Source organism: Electrophorus electricus, chromosome 8 (assembly GCF_041902795.1).
Source record: "Electrophorus electricus isolate QZ-2024a chromosome 8, ASM4190279v1, whole genome shotgun sequence".
In the NCBI taxonomy this organism is placed as follows: Eukaryota; Metazoa; Chordata; class Actinopteri; order Gymnotiformes; family Gymnotidae; genus Electrophorus; species Electrophorus electricus.
In genome coordinates, this window is record NC_137504.1 from 32,959,993 (window position 1) to 32,972,260 (window position 12,268).

At 39.6% G+C, this 12,268-nt stretch overlaps 1 protein-coding gene across 1 annotated transcript; it reads left to right on the forward strand.

Moving 5' to 3' along the window:
- The first annotated feature begins 5 nt into the window (after nt 1-5).
- LOC113567860 (globoside alpha-1,3-N-acetylgalactosaminyltransferase 1-like) lies at nt 6-12,056 on the forward strand. Its single transcript, XM_026995980.3, has 7 exons — nt 6-408; nt 9,788-9,823; nt 9,933-9,977; nt 10,170-10,214; nt 10,306-10,338; nt 10,570-10,704; nt 10,942-12,056. The coding sequence occupies exons 1-7, from the start codon at nt 335-337 to the stop codon at nt 11,630-11,632; spliced, it is 1,059 nt and encodes a 352-aa protein (XP_026851781.2). The 5' UTR covers nt 6-334; the 3' UTR covers nt 11,633-12,056.
- The last annotated feature ends 212 nt before the right edge of the window (nt 12,057-12,268 follow it).

Here is a 12,268-nt window from a genome sequence, read left to right on the forward strand (position 1 = left end):
CTCTTTAAACACTTTCTCTTTTTTTCTTCTTTTCCACTCTTTTCCCACCTTCTCCTCTACTGCCTGGGATACAGTCTGGGAAAGTCCAATATGTAGGGGTGGACAGTTGTTGATTTAAAATGATTCTGCATCTAAAAATTCCACGTGATGCATTTCAAATGTTAATATCTTTAGATAAAGATTTACAGTGGAGCTGTTTGTAGCAAATATCTTGTTTGCCCATTGAACGTACATAATTTTAAAAGAGAGATCTGCAAACCCCCCCCGCAAATGGTTTTATTTTGACGATTGAAGTTTGGGATTATTTACAAGATGCCTCAACACGGGTTGCAGAATGATCATCACCATGAGATCCACACAGAGCTGTCACCTGTTTCTATTGTCATTGCTAGGAGTTCTGCTAGTCGGGTATGTAATTATATTTCCTTCTCTGTTCATTCATACTAACAAAAGAGTGTTTAGTGTATCACCGTATAGTAATAGCAGTTACTGGTCAGGCCCCTAACCCTGTTTGTCTACCTCTGTAATATGATTGGGCTTGTAAGTTGCTCTGGACAAGATTGCACATGTGAGAGTCAACAGGTTCAGGCAGTACAGAAGTGTGAGAAAAGCTATGATCAAGAGCTTCAGGTTCTAGGGTCCTACAAATGGGGCTTAGTGGTTAATATGTTTTTGTCCCCAGCTGGGCGGAATTTCAACATTTCCCTGTATCTGTGCAGGTTTCCATCCCATAGTCCAAAAACATGAAGGTTAGGTAAAAATTGGCCTGTTGCAAAAGTGTGTGTGAATGATTGTATTCCTACATGGATGGCACTCAGTGCTGGGTGTTGTCCCGGATAAACTGGATAAGTCAATACTGGTGGCTTCAAGCCTAATCATGTTGAACCTTTATTATTATATGCTTAAAAATGACACATTTACATTCCAGAAGTAAGAAGCCATGTAACTTAAGTAGTACTGACATATACTGCTGACAAGTAGTACAGTTGTTTCCCATGTGGCTTTCCAAAGTGTGCTATAAACGTATTCTGAAGAAGTAAGCAAAGGAGGGTGATGTTTACAGAACCTGACCTTACACCCACTGTGTCAGTAACTGTTAAAGTTTAACATTAAAGTTTATTAATAAGCATGTATCTGCCATCTACATCACAGAGTGAAAATGTATGACAAATTCCAAAAATCAGGGTAGAATGGTGGCAGACAACAATCATTTAAGTTTCACTGCTTGAGTTTAGTTTTTCTATTTTCTATTCATAGTCATGAACTGGGGACTTCTATTTCACAATACTGATCCTTCTAACACTGCAGTATTATCTGCTACTTATGCTTTAACCAAACCTTTAAAGCTCTGGATCTGTCCTGAACCATTACTCCTGAACCACTAGTCCTGAACCATTAGATCCAGCGAATTACATTTCTAAGAAAAGATGAGCATGCAAATATTGTATCATGTGAGTCAAATATTTCTTTTAATATTTCTTTCATTTTAATGAAATGTCTCATCATATAATCATATGAGTCACAAAATGTTGCACATATAGTAAACATTAGATAAAAGCTATTCCTTTCCAGCACAATTGTATTAAGTAAGGTCCAACATTAAATAATCCACCCCCCACATACCCATAAGTTAATTCTGGTGGAAATATCACCGTAGATAATTTGTGCCTTCCCGTCAGTGTCTTATAGTGGCAGTCTGTATTTGTGATGATTAATTGCATATAACGCTTATAAAGTCAAACCCAAACACTGTTTGTTTTTATTACGCTTTTTCCTTTTTCCTAATGCAGAAAATAAATAGAGTTTAATATTGATTGTAAAAAATGAATATTGATTGGAAAAAATAAATAATTGGGGAAAAAATTGGCCAAAAAAATAACTAAATAATACTGTTTTTAAAATTTAGAGTTATGAGGTAAATGTTTTTTTCAATACCACTTTTATTTTGATAGGAATAAGAATAGGAAAGGAAAAATGAAAAAGGATGACGCATCACACAAATCCCTCATTTCTGGCCCACATCATTAGACTGCTGTCAGCCTGAAGGAGACCATTCCGATGTAAAGTGTACAGACAGCTCTTTGTATGGACCATAAACACAGTAGTCTGCTGACTGTATCCGTGTACATCTTGAACAGCCGTAATCTGTCCAAAACCTGCTTGTGTTTTTATAATATCTGAAAATATTTCATTCTTAGCCAAATGTGCTCTGGAAGGACCCTGTGGGACATTTTCTTTGTTTGTTTGTATGTATTTTCAACAGAGTTGTACTTCTAGTGCAGTGTTTATGTAATGCAGTGTGGGGGCACTGATGACTTAATACTCGACTTGTAATTGGAAGCTAGCTGGTTACGGTACTCGTAATCTGAAGTTTGCCAGTTCAAGTCCACCACTGCCAGTTTGCCACTGTTGGTCCCCTGAGCAGGACCCTCAACCCTTGATTCCTAAAGTTGTGTTCGGTAATAATTGTAAGTCATTTTGTATATAAGTGTCAGGTAAATGGAAGAATGCAAGGTTTATATTATGACGGCTACTGCCAGAGACAGAGAGATGGTGAACGTTGTACTTAGCTTACAGTGAATGTTTAAATGTTGTTTAGAATTTGTTGATTTGTGTGTGAATTTGTATATTCAGTTCAGTGTTATTAGCATTTGTTTATTGTCAGCCTCCTCATGTCTGTCTTTGTAGTTAGCTTCTCCTATTCCCTGTTTAGATGCTGTTCCATTTTATGCATGTGAGCCTTTTTAAAAGCATCTTTTGCAAAAAAAAAGATATCTTTTGACTCTTCTTCCATGTCACGGCTACGATTTTAAGGGTTTCTGCTTTTATCCTTATCAACCTGTGACTAATAAAGGATTGTTAGATTATGTGCTGGCTAAATGTCCATGTAACCAGTGTCAAAAATGCTAAAACTAGGATGTTGTCATTTATTTAATGATTACAAAGTTTCCTGCAGGTGTCTTTACCTTAACAGATAATGGTGCAATATATAGGCAAGGCAAGCCACTTCATATACAGTGGCAATTCAAAGTGCTGTGTCACATAGACATAGCAAAATAGTAAAACATATTACTGTGACGCCGGAGGCGAGGCATGATGGACAAATGAGCCGTGTCGCACACAGACGTTTATTTAATACACTTAACAAAACGAGCACAACGAAGACTGCTACGAACGAACTCTGAACTGAGCATAATGAACCACACTGCTTATATGGGCTCACACACCAACACCTAAACAGGACTTTATATACATACACAGTAACGATGTAAAACGAGGAACAGGTGATACACGGGAAGGGCTTGGCCATGCAAACGAACACACACACACACACACACACACACAAACACACACAGGGAGACGTCTGGGATGAGGGGGCCGTGCCGTGACAATTACATCGTGAGATCTATCACCTCTGCAGGGTTTTTGCCAAAAATAAAAAGAAAACATCACAAAACCAATGTATTAATATAAAGCTAAATACAGTTAGATGTATAGAAATGAAAAACTAAATAGAGATAAATGTTGAATTAAAATAAGATTAATAAAACATATAAAGTGCGTACAGTGCATATAAAGTGTTGAGATAAAGATGAAAATAAAGACATAATAAATTAAGATTAAAAGAAATAGAAAAGCACCACAGTGCATAAGAGTTGTCTGTGGGGACAGTGCTTAACCTGAGTTGAAAGCTGGCTGTCACGGGACGCTACTGCCCGGCCTGCCGCGTGCAGGGGGGGTTCGCCCTTACGTGTAGCCACGCCCTCTGTGAGGGTGCGCACCTGCACGGGGTTTAGACGTGAAGTGTTTGCATGACTAAACCGCTGTCAGTGTGCACCTCGTCGTTGGTCGTTGTTCGTGTTGATGAGTATCTATGTTAAACGTCTGTGTTCGTGTCGCCTTGTTAATATCCACATCGAGATGGTTATGTGTATCCATGTTCACTGATTACGTTGTGTGAGTGCCACTGTTTTCTGCGTTATATGTAAATAAACGTCTGCCTGCGTCGAAGCAGACTGTGCGTCCTACACCGGGCCCTGCAGCACGCGGGGTGGTACAACACTGGCCTAAAAGAACATTTTTAGTTTAGATTTTAAAACATCTAGTGTTGGGGCTCTTCTAATATCCTCTGATAACTGGTTCAATTTAAATACTCTAAAATAGCTAAATGCTCCCTCTCCATGTTTAGACTTTACCTTTGGCAAGATTAATTCCTAATGAGCTGAGAGTTCATATAACACAGCTACATACCATATGAGTGATTTAACGACTAATAATACCTTAAAGTCAACTCTGTAATATACTTGTAAATGTTTTTTTCAATACCACTTTTATTTTGATAGGAATAAGAATAGGAAAGGAAAAATGAAAAAGGATGACGCATCACACAAATCCCTCATTTCTGGCCCACATCATTAGACTGCTGTCAGCCTGAAGGAGACCATTCCGATGTAAAGTGTACAGACAGCTCTTTGTATGGACCATAAACACAGTAGTCTTCTGACTGTATCCGTGTACATCTTGAACAACCGTAATCTGTCCAAAACCTGCTTGTGTTTTTATAATATCTGAAAATATTTCATTCTTAGCCAAATGTGCTCTGGAAGGACCCTGTGGGACATTTTCTTTGTTTGTTTGTATGTATTTTCAACAGAGTTGTACTTCTAGTGCAGTGTTTATGTAATGCAGTGTGGGGGCACTGATGACTTAATACTCGACTTGTAATTGGAAGCTAGCTGGTTACGGTACTCGTAATCTGAAGTTTGCCAGTTCAAGTCCACCACTGCCAGTTTGCCACTGTTGGTCCCCTGAGCAGGACCCTCAACCCTTGATTCCTAAAGTTGTGTTCGGTAATAATTGTAAGTCATTTTGTATATAAGTGTCAGGTAAATGGAAGAATGCAAGGTTTATATTATGACGGCTACTGCCAGAGACAGAGAGATGGTGAACGTTGTACTTAGCTTACAGTGAATGTTTAAATGTTGTTTAGAATTTGTTGATTTGTGTGTGAATTTGTATATTCAGTTCAGTGTTATTAGCATTTGTTTATTGTCAGCCTCCTCATGTCTGTCTTTGTAGTTAGCTTCTCCTATTCCCTGTTTAGATGCTGTTCCATTTTATGCATGTGAGCCTTTTTAAAAGCATCTTTTGCAAAAAAAAAGATATCTTTTGACTCTTCTTCCATGTCACGGCTACGATTTTAAGGGTTTCTGCTTTTATCCTTATCAACCTGTGACTAATAAAGGATTGTTAGATTATGTGCTGGCTAAATGTCCATGTAACCAGTGTCAAAAATGCTAAAACTAGGATGTTGTCATTTATTTAATGATTACAAAGTTTCCTGCAGGTGTCTTTACCTTAACAGATAATGGTGCAATATATAGGCAAGGCAAGCCACTTCATATACAGTGGCAATTCAAAGTGCTGTGTCACATAGACATAGCAAAATAGTAAAACATATTACTGTGACGCCGGAGGCGAGGCATGATGGACAAATGAGCCGTGTCGCACACAGACGTTTATTTAATACACTTAACAAAACGAGCACAACGAAGACTGCTACGAACGAACTCTGAACTGAGCACAATGAACCACACTGCTTATATGGGCTCACACACCAACACCTAAACAGGACTTTATATACATACACAGTAACGATGTAAAACGAGGAACAGGTGATACACGGGAAGGGCTTGGCCATGCAAACGAACACACACACACACAAACACACACAGGGAGACGTCTGGGATGAGGGGGCCGTGCCGTGACAATTACATCGTGAGATCTATCACCTCTGCAGGGTTTTTGCCAAAAATAAAAAGAAAACATCACAAAACCAATGTATTAATATAAAGCTAAATACAGTTAGATGTATAGAAATGAAAAACTAAATAGAGATAAATGTTGAATTAAAATAAGATTAATAAAACATATAAAGTGCGTACAGTGCATATAAAGTGTTGAGATAAAGATGAAAATAAAGACATCATAAATTAAGATTAAAAGAAATAGAAAAGCACCACAGTGCATACGAGTTGTCTGTGGGGACAGTGCTTAACCTGAGTTGAAAGCTGGCTGTCACGGGACGCTACTGCCCGGCCTGCCGCGTGCAGGGGGGTTCGCCCTTACGTGTAGCCACGCCCTCTGTGAGGGTGCGCACCTGCACGGGGTTTAGACGTGAAGTGTTTGCATGACTAAACCGCTGTCAGTGTGCACCTCGTCGTTGGTCGTTGTTCGTGTTGATGAGTATCTATGTTAAACGTCTGTGTTCGTGTCGCCTTGTTAATATCCACATCGAGATGGTTATGTGTATCCATGTTCACTGATTACGTTGTGTGAGTGCCACTGTTTTCTGCGTTATATGTAAATAAACGTCTGCCTGCGTCGAAGGAGACTGTGCGTCCTACACCGGGCCCTGCAGCACGCGGAGTGGTACAACACTGGCCTAAAAGAACATTTTTAGTTTAGATTTTAAAACATCTAGTGTTGGGGCTCTTCTAATATCCTCTGATAACTGGTTCAATTTAAATACTCTAAAATAGCTAAATGCTCCCTCTCCATGTTTAGACTTTACCTTTGGCAAGACTAATTCCTAATGAGCTGAGAGGTCATATAACACAGCTACATACCATATGAGTGATTTAACGACCAATAATACCTTAAAGTCAACTCTGTAATATACTTGTAGCCAATGTGAGGACTTCGGAAAGGGGGATTTGTTAAGAAAAATACCCTGTTTTCCTTAATCTGTCCCTCTGCTGCCACCGTCAGCCTCGCCTGGGTCTGGTTGTTCCTCCTCAGTGCCCTGAGGGCACATTTCTCAGAATGAGTGACAGAGTCAGAGATGCTGAGAAGCACAAACACTTTATTCAGAGATACATGTGCATATATAGAGAACAAAATCATACAATGACTGGAAATTTGTCAATGATATAGCAAGTACAACATGGTCAGGCATGATATGATATGCAGATCTAAAATGAGACATTTGTCTATTGTCAACTCTGGACCATATTTGACATGGCTTATCAATTATCTAAAAATAAACAGATGATAGCAAAAATAAGAGCAAAAGAAAAATGTAACACTATTGATTAAAAGATTTCTTTACAGAAATAGGAGACACATTGTAGGGAACTCCAACAGGATGTGTTCTTGACTTTTTCTCCTACTGAGAACTCTAGTAGCTGCATTTTGACTCAACTGAAACTGATTGGGGTATTTTGGGAGTCCTGTTAGGAGACCATTACAGTAGTCAACCCTGTTAGAGATAAAAGAATGTATGAATTCTTCTAGATCTGGTTTAGTCAAGAAATCTCTGATCTTGTTGATGTTCTTAAGATGAAAACATCCTGATTTAGTAACTGATTTGATGTGACCACTAAAAGTGAGATCAGAGTCTATTAGTATGCCAAAGTTATGAGCCACCTATTTAGATTTTAATCCACAAGAATCCACAAAGGCAGCTAGTCTGTGCTTCTAATTGCTGTTCCCAAATATAATAATCTCTGTTTTATCATTATTCAATTGAGGAAAGTTTTGGCCCATCCAGTTAGTAATGTATTCAAGACACTAGCAAAGAGAGTTTGTACAAGGGTCATCGGGCTGCGTCTTCATGCTGCGTCTTCGTGCTGCATCGTCGTGCTGCGTCGTCATGCTGCTCCAACGGCAGAGCCATGAGCACTTGTGGTGCCTTCCCCTCCAGTGCCAGAGCTGCTGCTCAACCTTAGTACTGGCCTATGAAATCATGTGCTGCTCTCAAATTTAGATGACTCATGCCAGCACTTGTCTCTGCCCCAGTTGCCCTTTATTTTCGTGTAAGCAAAATGACACATGATAAGACAAGAATGTCCTCCAGCCATGCAGTTGCCTGTGGGCCCATTTTAACCCAGGCATATAAATCTATGATCACACCTGATTAACCTTCTGAGACAAAAATTAATGTGAGACGTATGTTATGCAGATGCTTCTGATGTGGCCGTTTCCCCAAAGCCTTAGTTGACAGGTAGGTGCTGAGAAGTAAGCCATATTCAAACAACTTACTGTAAATGTCAGGCAGATGACGAACAAATGACGTTTTATTTTTCCTAAAGTGATGAACAAATGCAACAGTATAATCAGTAAACAGTGTGGATGTCTAAAATTTCCAAAAAGAAAACAAAGGGGGTTTTTTTACAGGGAAAGGGAGAAAAGACACCCATATCGAGCAAAGACTAATGACAACTAGTGCTGGGTCTAGAGCGAAACAACTGAGCGTGCACACATTTTGTACCTGTTATATCTTCTTCTATTGTTCTCTGTCTTTTAGAGAACAATAGAAGAAGATTGTCCAGGACTTCAGTTTGTCTACAAGTTCCTATCCAGTGCCTTCTCTTTCATGGCCTATCACCCATTTCCATGTTGTAACCGATCCAGCTTCAATGTTCTTGGGTTGATCTCTGTGCTTCTTTCCCTTCATTCATCCCTCTATTTTTGCTCCCAGTAGACTGTCGTGCCTTATCATGGTTACTTTTAGGCATCTTTCCTAATGAACTCTCCTCAGAACTTATTTGTTTGTCAACAAATACTTCCACTTAACTTTTTCTGATGAACTGGATGAACCGGTCAGTGGCACGCTAGCGATCTGGCAAGCAGAAAGTTCCCAAGTAATTGATAGAAAGTAATGGTTGGCAGAAACAGCCTAGTTAGAAGGCTACTGCTGGTCAGGGAAAGCACTGGGATAGCCCTTTGACTAAACTCCCATGGAAATGACTTCACAAGCATTATGCAGACAGGCAAAAGTTCATGTCTTTTGCCTTTACAAACCATCCGATATTGCAGGAACAGTCATAACACATTTTTATCACAGGAACGATCAAAGAATAGAACATATTTTGACTTTGTGGATTAACTGTGTGTTTAACATTGGACATTCTTCAGCAAGTGACAGGGAATCAGAGGCAATTAATGTAACAGTTTTATTTATGGTCTATTCCTTTAATTGGACTACAATCCAGTTCTAGAATCTGGTTCAGAGAACACATACTGCACTGTGTCTGCAACCAAATGTTAGTCTGATAAAAAAAAATACTGATATTTTTACACTATTATTCTTTTTTGCTCTCTTTCACAGCTCATCTAATGCTATGTATAATATTACACACCAGGATGAACACCAGCAAATGAATAACCACATTTAAAAGCATTCTACAAAAACAAATATCCACCTCGTCAATACCCCACACACAATCAAATTCACACACCCGCACACACACAGGTCAGCTGTCTGTCCACACCCCCCCCCCGCTTAGATATTATCATAGATCACTCTAATACGTATTCTAAAAAGCTCAGCTGAAGGAGTAGAAATTCAAAGCCTGGTTCGACATTCAACAATGAGCCATAAAAATAAAAAACCAACTAACAAAAAAACAAAAAAGGGCTGCTGATGTGCAGAGATAGACAGAGAAAGAGAGAGAGACAGAGAGAGAGACATAGAGAGAGAGAGACAGAGAGTATCATAAAGACAGAATGAGAACAGAAGTAATAGTAAAAAGAGGATCTGAATATTCCATCAACACATTCTCATTCCGCAAGACCACACCCTCATTCCGCAAGACCACACCCTCATTCCGCAAGACCACACCCTCATTCCGCAAGACCACACCCTCACATCTTTTGCTAGTGCATGTTCTGCAAGTACAGCTTCATGCCGAAAGAGCATCTGAACAAGGGCATATGTGACATTTATACACAATGTTGTTAATGGTCACAGTTCAGCTACTGACTGTATCCTCTCTCCCATCAGGTGCATTTACCTGGGCTACACTTCCTCCTGGATTAGGTGAAGTGTTACACACACACACACACACACACACACACACACTCAGAGAGAGAGAAGCATACCTATTTTGATATGTCCTAGCACTAATTTATATGATTCCATTTTATAGTGTGAATGTAGAGCTAGAAGAACTGACGCTTTACTCGAGTGTGAAGTGAGTACTGTTACATTTACATAGTTTTACATTCTCACATTTCCCAAGGACAACAATGGTCTGTGCCTTGTATTATTATTATTAATAATCAAAAGACACAATAGTCATTTTATTACCATCAATACCATCAATAACCAACCATCATGTTGGTTTATCAGCTTTTCTGGTTTTGTAAAATTTTTACTTCATCAGGGAAAAAGAACAGCACAAAACCAAGAATATACTCCTCCCACAAACGTATGTACAATCTCACACAAACAGCACACACACACTGTTAACTAGGTCAACTTCTTGTGTTACTTAATGTATTTGCTTTTATATGTTTTAGGATTTTGTACAAGCAGCCCAGTGTGCTAAATGGGTAAGTACATATTGGTGTGTGTGTGTGTGTGTGTGTGTGTGTGTGTGTGTGTAGGCAGGAAGGAGAGAGTGAGAGAATGGTCTATAGAAAGCTGATTTCTGTTACTGAACTTAATCAAGATACTGTGTGTGTGTTTGTGTGTGTGTGTGTGTGTGTTTGTGTGTGTGTGTGTGTGTCTGTGTGTTTGTGTGTGTGCATGCGTGTATGGATGTGCGTATGTATGTGCAACAGCCGAAAAGATGTCATAACGGTGACCCCATGGCTTGCTCCAGTGGTGTGGGAAGAAACATTTGACAAAACTCTGATTGATGCCATCTACAAAATGCAGAACATCACCGTGGCAACCACTGTGTTTGCTCTGGGGAAGTATGTACTTTTCATATACCAATAGTGTGTAACTATAATATGAATGTGACGTGAGCAGGGAGTGAGCAAGATGGAAGCGCATGTTTGGAGTCTGCAGCAGCGAGGAAAAAATGAGCAGCACTGGACGAGCTAGAGGAGCATTGACTAAAACCAGCTGCTGATAAAACAAAGCAACTGTTACAGGACTGCAGCTCTTATTAACATAATTAATGACAACTTCTTCCCCCAATTCCTCAGATATGTGCAGTTCCTGAAGGACTTCCTCGAGTCAGCAGAGAGGCACTACCTGCAGGGTTACCGTGTGCATTATTACATCTTTACGGACCAGCCAGAGGCAATTCCTATGGTAACACTGGGTGCCAACCGCAATTTGACTACACTGAAAATTCCAGGTTCAAGCCGCTGGCAGGAGATCACACTACGCAGGATGGAGAAGCTCGAGAAACTCATTGACACCCAAATGATCAATGAAGTCGACTACATCTTCAGCCTAGATGTGGATACCAAATTCTATGGTCACTGGGGGGCGGAGACTCTGGGTGATATTGTTGCTGTGATACACCCTGGTTATTACAGTACACCACGTGATGAGTTCCCATATGAGAGGAGGCCTGAGTCACAGGCCTACATTCCTCAGGGGATGGGAGATTATTACTATGGTGGTGCGGTGATTGGTGGTCTAGTGGAAGAGGTGCACAAACTCGCTAAAACTTGCCGCATGCAGCTGGACGTAGACAAGGCCAATTCTATTGAAGCAGCGTGGCAGGAGGAGTCTCACCTGAACAAGTACTTCCTGTACAACAAACCCAGCAAGATCCTGTCACCTGAGTACCTCTGGCAGGACTTCAAATCCAAAACCGATGACATAAAAATCATCCGCTTCTCTCAAGTCATCAAGAACTATGCTGAGGTGCGCCCCAACCCCTGATCAGACCACATGTGGGCTGTAATATTTTTCTTGTTTTCAGTCACACACGTTTTTTTATTGGTAAATAATCCACTAAACCCCTTAAAGCTTTTTCTTTGTTTTCTAATTATTCTTTCTTTTCTTAATATTTTTTCTTTTCTTGGTTTTTACATATTTATTAAATTGCCTCATGCAGTAAACATTTTGTGTATAATATTTTTAAACTTCTGCTTGTTTTGTGGTAAAGCCAGTTTGTACAGTTGTGCCATAGGATTCAGCACATGCCTGTAATCCTGCAGGAACTCAGCGTTCAGATCACACTGAAATCATGATGGCAGCACTGTTTCAACATTGCTGTGTCTTGACAATGTCAACATGTACATTTATGTGCAAGATTGTGTCCTTTGAGTCGACTGATTAAAGGGATCTAGACTTGTTTTCCTCATCTATTTGGTCTTTTTTCTCTCAGTTAATGTTACATGAATAAAAACCAAAAAAATGCTGTCATTGGTGAGTATATTAAAAAGAAGGCATACCTGCAAAAGAAAGGCATGCTGTGACTAGAGAGTGACACCAACTAGATAGCTATGAGGTTGTTAACTTTGACTCATCTGAAAGAAAAATTCTGAATAAACAAAATAACATTGAAGTAATTGG